The sequence below is a fragment of the Micropterus salmoides genome, unplaced genomic scaffold (assembly GCF_014851395.1).
Source record: "Micropterus salmoides isolate LMB-PRFRI ecotype aquatic unplaced genomic scaffold, ASM1485139v1 Ms_hic_scaffold_2166, whole genome shotgun sequence".
In the NCBI taxonomy this organism is placed as follows: domain Eukaryota; kingdom Metazoa; phylum Chordata; class Actinopteri; order Centrarchiformes; family Centrarchidae; genus Micropterus; species Micropterus salmoides.
This window is the reverse complement of record NW_024041336.1, coordinates 12,733-20,951: the sequence shown is the minus strand read 5'-3', so window position 1 is coordinate 20,951 and position 8,219 is coordinate 12,733. Positions and strand designations below refer to the sequence as shown.

Here is an 8,219-nt window from a genome sequence, read left to right as displayed (position 1 = left end):
GATATATCTTAAGCAGCGTTAGATCGTCTTTAATTCTGCCTCGACGCTGAAGATGCACATATGGAGTTGCCAATATTGCGGAAGCAAAGCTATCGATGCAGTAAATCTATAGCATCCATCCCCACCACCACCGCCGCACTGGGAGGGGGGAGCGCATCCCACCGAGAGCATCTATTTACATCCACTCACCGCTTTGGTCAGCCTCCGGGCTTCTACGCCTCAGCTCCCGCGACGACACACTCACACACTAGTGAACAGGGCCGAGGTCGACAGCCGCTTATAAGTGCCAGTCCGCCCGTATAGCTGCAGCCGGCCGCCCGTATTGGATCACATCACATCATCCGCCCTCCCAGCCCGGGTCGGTGCTCGCTGGCGGCCAAGCTTGCGCTTTCTCTCTGCGCCAGAGGATCCCGGAGCTGCGCGGCGCTGTGGAGCTCCCACAGGCAGCCGGCCAATCAGAGCCGCGGACGCAGGACGCACGGCGCATGGAGGAGACGCAATCACAATAAATCTACCGGTGTTATTTTGCAAATCAGGTAATGAAATCACACTTCATCAGTCTTACGTCATGCAGTAGAAATATGAATGGTTTAGTACAATAGCGGCCTGGTGAAACGGTTTAGTTCTCTTTGGGTACATATTGTATGAAGACTGACTGAAAGTGGTCCTAAAACTAATGTTACCATCTGTGAAGTTTTCCATACAGAGAGAATATATACTCCAGACTATACTTTAGTGGCCTAGTGCTTAATTAAAATTAAAATGATTGTACAGATTACAATACTCTCTGCTCCTTCAATTAAAGGTACTTAAAAAATAACCAGACAGCCATAAAATAGCCTTTTATGATATTTTATTATTATTTAGTGTGTGCGTATAACAGTAGAACCTCCTCCTCATTGTGCATGAATATTCACTTTGGCATATGTATATAACAGGTTGGACTATCACACAACATGTAGTAATTTCCCTTTGTTCTTTTATAGAGGACAGACAGCACTTAACCATTTCACATATTCAGAAACTGAATTATCAAAGGTTAAAATGTGACACTAATGTAAAGTACTTTGTCATTTTCAGAGGTGTAAACTCAGCAATACAGTTACAGGGGGCAAAATGATTATAAACCTCTTTTTCATGTAGTTGATCTCACATTAGTAGGGAAGGATCTGAGATTCCCAACCACCCCCAAAGGCACCTGAATCATGTTTTCTTACTCACAGGAGAACTTATGACAAAAAACACTGTACAATATAAAAAGAAATAATAGAAATGCTTGTATATCTCATTCCACACATACTTTTGTAAGACCTGGTCTACAACAACTCATTCAGACTTATAAAAAAACCTTGAACATAATAACACACCTACACTCTAATCCAGATTTCTTGACTGGTGAAAATACATTCTGTGCTGGCTAACTATCCTATCCCGACAGTCCACTGGCACATTCCTCCCTCAGTGCTGTGGGGATGGAGGTGAAGAGGCGCGGAGGACAGCGCTGTAGGGACACACAGGCTCCCGGTGCTCCAGGAGTGAGGCAGGAAGGGAAGGTTGATGGGGTGACTGTTGAAGTGAGGGACATGACTGGACAGGGAGAAGAGAGGCTGCTGGAGCCGACCATCGGCTACGGGGAAGCATGGAGCTGAACGGATGGAGCGCAACACTGCATTTTCTGCTTAAGAGGAGAGGCAGAAAAGAACTCCATTCCTCAGAGATATTATCACTGTTGTGTTGGCTCATTAAAAGCTTGCCACAGTGCCATCACTGAATGACTAACACAAATGTGAATCTTTCCAACAAAGCATGTGTGCTTACCCTTACAGTCTGTGTCATTAGGAGGCATCAGTAAGCTCTTAGCCTGACTGTTGCCAGCTCGAGCGGCTCGTTTGTAGTATTCAATCGCTGTCCTCAGATTCTGCTGCACCCCAAAGCCGCTCTCAAAACACTGACCGAGGTACAGCAGAGCGGTGTCGTCCTGCACACATGAATGAAAATAAACATGTTTTAGCTATTTAATCCTACAGAACAATCTTTTTTTTTTTATGTATGAGAACATGACCTGCAATTTGCTCAGACTGACAGGCAAAATTAGACATTATAAACAGACACCAGGAATTTAAATTGACAAAATAGCATGGACAGAGGACTGAAATGCCACTATTAAAACGTTCACAATACTTGTGTGACTCAACACTTGGACATTAAGCAAGGCTGTGACCCTAAAGTGCTTTGTAGCGGTAGTATTGATGATAGTATTACTTCAAGACAACCGCAGCAGAAAGTTGCAAAAACGTGAGTACAGTTGTTTCACAAATAAGCTGTGAAAATAAATAAGCAGCAGATGGTGGGGACACACTGTTTCCTCATGCAGACTGACTGAGATGGTACACCAGGAGGGGAGGTGAAACCACAGCCATAAAGCAGTAGATAAAACTCCAGAAGCATCTAGAAGGGAACTCACTCCGCTCGCTGCTGCCATCTTCAGGTACTGGACAGACTTGCTCCCGTCTCTCACCTGTTCCTGGGAGTAGACCGAGGCCAGGCAGACCTGAGCCTGAAGAGGGAGAGACACGTACAGTTGGTTCACTTCTGTAAGGATACACCAGCATCAAGTGATAACAAGGGATTCCTCACATGCACCCACAGTAACCCAGCATGGCAAATCCATATGAAATGATTATTATATTGTTAATATTTCATTTTATGCTCTGACTCCCTCCAACTGTCCAAAAACATGCAGGTTAATTGGTGACTCTAAATTGCCCTTGGGTGTGAATGTAAGTGTGAGTGGTTGTTTGATTTTATGTGTTCTCTGATGGACAGGCGACCTGTCCAGGGTGTACTCCATCTCTAGCCCATTGTCAGCTGGGATTGGCTTCCCCCCGCAAACCTGTACGGATAAGCGGGTATAGATTTACTTTTACTTGTGACCATTTGTGCAAGCATGCCCCATTATCATATCCAAAGGTATTGGGTTCATTCACTCCCATTAAATGACAGAGAGCAATAGAGAAACAATTACTTGATTAGTCAAATAGTTGACAGACAGAAATATAATGTAATATACTTTGATAGTCAAGTGTTCAGTCGTTTTTGTGAATAAAAATGCTGAACACTCTCTTGCTCCAGCTGGTTTCGACTAAATATTACATTTGAAGTTATCACCTTGGGCTGTTTTTCATTTTCCAGCATTGTGTGAAAATTTAGAGACCAACTGATTAAACAAAAGGTAATCTGTCCCAGTAAAAATAATAGTGTAAAAATACAGCAAAGTGTCCCAGTAATCTACGACAGTGTGACAGAAAGCCAGCATGCACAATACCAGGACCCTAAAACACTGAAGAACCAACTGGAATTCAGCAAACATTTATTGCAGTATTTATATCTGTGCTTTTCATACTGTGACATGTCAAATTGTCTTCTATGCAAAAGGTCTGTATATAAATGAAGTACAGTATAGTATCTCATTGCACAATAAGAGCAAAGTGGTAAGGCACTGCTGGGAAATTATTTTTTCAGGTATTGTTAAACAGTACTTCAACTAGAGTTACAAAGGTTTCTATGTAAGAATTAAAAAGCGTTAAGATCATGATTTCACACCTTGGTGAGTCCAGCTGCAGCAGCCTGTTCCAGAAAGCTGATGGCCACATTCAGCTCCTCTAAACTCTGGTGCCCTCTGCTGGTCAGAAGCAGCTTTGCATACCGGTACTGAGCCTGTCTGTGACCCCCAACGGCTGCCTGCTGGTAGTAATACAGAGCCTTGACGAGAAAACAAATGAGATTTATCTCAAGACTTATTTCCGACATAGAAGAAGAGTAAGTATGAACATTTTTCAGAATGATGAAACATTCAGCAAACAAACGACTGCTGTCTGGTTTCTCACCTTGTCGTTGTCCTTGCGGACTCCTCTGCCTTTCTCGTAGCACACCCCCGTGTTAAACTGGGCCTTGCTGTAACCCTGCTGAGCTGCAGCTAAAAAACATGTAAAGGCTTCTTCGTAGTTCTCAGTCTTGGCACTTTCTAGACCTGCAATAAACAGGGAGATGAAGATGTTAGCTGGGGCAGAGGAAAACAATTGTGGTTAATTTAAAAAAAAAAAAAAAAAAAAGAGAACATGTGACATTTGGTTTGTGTAAAAAGTGACTGTCTAGAGTAGGAATGAATTACCATTATTTGGTGTGTAACTGTGTCAATAAATTATTACCAATGATATTGAGGACAACAGGAATGCTGGTGTCTCCCACATGTCTGAGGTCCAGTGCTGCTCCTGCCAGCTTCTCCTCATCAGACATGTCCTGACAAACAAAAAGAGGGGGGGGGGGGGGGGGGGGGGGGACGACACACAACAATTTAGTCAGTCTTTTGCAGGGATGACGTAAAGGTGCTGCTTTTTTTTTTTTTTTTTTGAAAAATGGCACACTGGAGGAGATAGACTTTCACCTTGTCATTAGCATCTTTAGTCTCTGTGTTGTGTTGGTTGGCATCATTCTGCAGAGGACAGGATGCTGACAGAAAGGATTCCTCTGTCAGTCAGGCAAGAAAAATGTATTATTATCCTGCTCCCACAAATACCAGGTTAACAAACTTTTGAGAAAATACTGTTTTTAATTATTCTTTCAACTACGACCAGCACAAAACAGAGATCACACCGTGTAAAGAAGAATCCTGGTTCAGAAGTGCCCCCTGTTGGTGAGAGATGGAGCAGCCAGCAGTCAGATGGTCCTCCTCACTGCTGCAGTGAACACTGCTGTCACCTGTCCTGTTGCTGCTACTACTACTGCTGCTGCTGCTGCTGCTGCTGCTCTGAGCTGGGGACTGATCTTGGTTCTGCCTTTCTGGCACCCCTGGCAAACACAACACACTCGTTCCTCTGGGCAGGACATCACGTTTAGACACTGGAGAAACCAGACAGACACAACAAAACAAAGTTTCTGAATAAAATATTAAACAGGGAAAAGAGTTTGGGGTTTAGAAGGTGAAATGTCAGTGGGCCTATTTCCTATTTACAATAATGCAATAAGGACTCACAGATCTCCAGCAGGATGCGGTAGCCACACTTGTGCAGGGTGGAGGGTGCAGTCTGGGCTCCAGGGATTGGACTCGGCTCAGTGCCTGAAGAGAACTGCGAGTGGATCCTCCTGCAGATCTGCATGAACAGAACTGCTGCTGCGCCCTGTGGAGAAACATTAGCTCCACTGTCATTGCTGTCACGAGAACATGAGATGTGCACAGCTACTCCAGGTACCATCATAATGTATACCAGGAACAGCCAAACATGTGCCAAGGGGAGCCAACAGTCCAAACAAGACTCAATACGCTGATAGGCCCTCTTTGAATTCGAGGGAAGGAACTTATCAGTTTGTGCGTTTACATGCACACAAAAAGCAGGCTATGCAGAGAAATCAGGTAAAGAAGGAACTTGAACAACACATTTATATGCTACTGCAGTAACCTGGTTGCAGCAACATGACATTGGTTGGGATGAAAACCTGTTTGCTCCTTGATACATTGTTGGCCACCTATTCTGTATACTAAAAAAGCAGTTAGCAAGTGAGACCACCAAGTGGTGCTAAAGGAATGAAACTGCTAGTTGCAAATGGAGAAATGCCATCTCATATTTCAGCAAAAGGTCAAATATGCCACAATGCCTAATTCATATTTGTTCAATTGCTGCATTTACTTTTACTTGCTACCGTGAACTTTGACTAGCTTCTCCTCTGAATAAAGAAAAAATACTTAGATTTGAGTGTAAAACGTATGTTTGTGTTAAATTCACAGAGCTTGGAGTATTAAATAGACAAGTGGGGAGATGAGTACAGTAGCACAGCCTTGTGTGATTGCAGTTTTGGAGGTAGAATAGTGTTGAGAGGTTGTTTTAGTGGCTGTTTGTCATGAGGGTTGAAGATGCGATCAAGATTTGCTCTAAATCCATTTTTAATACTAATAACAGCTGCCATATTTTACATGGAAGCCAGGCCATCATGCACTAGTTTTCCAGTTTAAAAATCCTTCGTGACCAGCCTCCTAACATCTTTCTTACAAATTTTGACGAACGGATGACTGAAAAAGATGTCCTGGACATGATAGTAGATAATGTAGGTGTTTTACATTTGAACATGTAACAATAAAAGGCATACCCATCCCACAGCATCCAGGGCTGTGTAACGTGGAAGCTCAGCGTAGCCAAACTGAAAGGTCCCCTGTTTCTTCCTCCTCTCGCCATCGTCCTCTTTCTGAGAGGTGACTGAAAAACTGCACAAAGAAAATATAACAATTATATGTCTGTTTCTATTTCCAGTCTTTTGTATTGAGGAATCATAGAAATACTCCGTTTAAGGCAGATGGCTTTGTTTCTGCTCCCTCAACTAACCCTGTTTGCGATTACAGCAGATGATGCAACCAGCTGAAAGAGAGGCAGTGAGCGTGTTATGAGCAGAGAACGGGTTCAAAGAAGGGGTAAAGGAACAAGAAAGGATTGGGATGAGGGTCACTCAATACTTTTCTATTTCTTTCTTCTTTCTTTTTAGGCTTTTATCATCAGAGAGCGAAAAAGAAAGGACGGAGGTGTGGAAAGTACCCGCTGCCAGAGGAGTGGCGAGAAGTGGAGAGGGCAGTTGAACTGTTGATGACCTCGTCCTCCACATAATGGTTCTGGGGCAGTCGCAGGGGGGCGCTGCCGTGGCATCGATGCAGAACTGAGAAGTGGTGGGAAGACAAAACCAGCCGATATTAGACATTAATGTCCAATGTTTTGAATTTCAGGGAGCCTCCTCTTCTACTACTTGACAAGTCAAAACATGTTCCGTAATTTCCTAATAAATCCCTAGGAAATGTCCTGGAAAGAACAATGTACAATAAAAGACTAAGTATGGAGAAAGAAGGGACTGATATCTGAGACAGATATTTCAGTTTAGTAACTTTCTTAGTTTACAAGCAGTCATAGCAATACTCCATTTAAAACACAAATAAATATGAATTCATTATTAGAAATTTTATTCTCCATTTATGCTAAATTGTTTGTTTGACTGTGGACATATTTCACATGTTTGCATGTGCAGTTATATCTGCAGCAGCACTTCTGCAGTTTTATGCCTGTAGAGAAGATGTTGTTGTTTTGTGTAAAAAAAACAAATAGTGTGATCTGCTTGTTTAACTTGTGTACAGACTTGAATAAAAATACGTGTCATTAGGAAGTGTCAGCGTATTGTGCAGACAAAGATGTAGTTTTGCAGAACAATAATAGAGATTTCCCAAAATACCTGCATACAGAGATTATGTAAATCTGTCGTAATTAATAGGTAAATTAAAGGCATGCCAACTAAAACGTAACAGAATACATAAATCCGGACATTGTTAACGTTATAAGAATAAGGGTTAAGATAAAGGAAGAAATTAAATTCAGAGAAGGGCAACAGGGTTTATTTCTTAATAAAAGCGGCACTTTATAATAATATAAAGTAATATAATTAATCTGCGTAAAGAAGCCTGGCACTGCGTCAAAGGCGGGGTTTCTCTAGTATCAATGACATTTCTCTCACCTCTTCCAACAAATCCTTGAACTCGCCACATGGTTCGTCTTGTACAGCAGCTTTATTATCTCCGAACAGCCATGTTTAGATACGTCTGGGGGTCGTCTGACCCCCCAAAGAACGACAGCAGCCGGTTCTTCTTTAAGTCGGTTCACGCAACGTAGTTCAGCTTCTGGTAAATAAAACCCATCCCGAGTTGTGTTCAGGAGACCAACCCGGAAGTGTTTGGGGGTGATTGCTCTGGTGACGCAACTTCTTCTTCTTCTTTAGTGTTTCTTGGCGGCTGGCAAGCCAGCTTAGAGCAATACCGCCTCCAGTTGGACTGGAGTGTGAAAAAGAGAATTTATGCTAGAATAAACAAACAACCAAACCAAAAAACTAAAATCTTTTAGCTAAATCAGTTTCTTTGTAATAATGTCAAATCTTGCTTGCTGTTTTCCCCAGGAGACCTGGCATTGAAAAGTCATGATGTTTTGCCTCCTTAGTGACTGAAAAAGGTGATTTCTCTTGATTTAGTATTTCCTACAGTGAAGTAGTAGCTACATGTTCGACTGTTTCTGGTTGGCTGAAGTTGGGTGTGTGCCTCTTTTATAAAAATATGGCTGAGACCTGTATGTCCTGTATTCTCAGAGGAGTGATTATATTTCCCTCCCTTCATTTCCAGCCCACTATCCTCCCTGCACCAA

General features: G+C 42.6%; 1 protein-coding gene across 2 annotated transcripts; it reads right to left on the bottom strand.

Moving 5' to 3' along the window:
* Nucleotides 1-836: 836 nt before the first annotated feature.
* Nucleotides 837-7,754, bottom strand: LOC119916770 (DAP3-binding cell death enhancer 1-like). Of its 2 annotated transcripts, XM_038736739.1 has the most exons (12): nt 7,543-7,751; nt 6,582-6,699; nt 6,142-6,256; nt 5,033-5,177; nt 4,654-4,899; nt 4,445-4,527; nt 4,209-4,299; nt 3,888-4,030; nt 3,604-3,762; nt 2,465-2,557; nt 1,819-1,978; nt 837-1,675 (listed from the first exon to the last, which is right to left on the bottom strand). In XM_038736739.1, exons 1-12 carry the CDS (start codon nt 7,571-7,573, stop codon nt 1,422-1,424), a joined length of 1,638 nt encoding a protein of 545 aa, XP_038592667.1. In that variant the 5' UTR covers nt 7,574-7,751; the 3' UTR covers nt 837-1,421. The 2 variants fall into 2 exon arrangements, with proteins under 2 accessions (XP_038592667.1, XP_038592668.1); XM_038736740.1 differs by lacking the exons at nt 837-1,675; nt 1,819-1,978; nt 2,465-2,557 and adding an exon at nt 2,690-2,893 and having other exon boundaries at nt 7,543-7,754.
* Between the last annotated feature and the right edge of the window lie 465 nt (nt 7,755-8,219).

Excerpts from the sequence above, each read along its gene's own strand:
- LOC119916770 (XM_038736739.1), bottom strand. The coding sequence starts at position 7,573 with ATGTGGCGAGTTCAAGGATTTGTTGGAAGAG. Across the intron at positions 2,558-3,603 it reads CTGCAGCTGGACTCACCAAG|GCTCAGGTCTGCCTGGCCTC; the intron begins GTGTGAAATCAT and ends CTCCCTCTTCAG. Across the intron at positions 1,676-1,818 it reads TAATGACACAGACTGTAAGG|AAAATGCAGTGTTGCGCTCC; the intron begins GTAAGCACACAT and ends CCTCTTAAGCAG.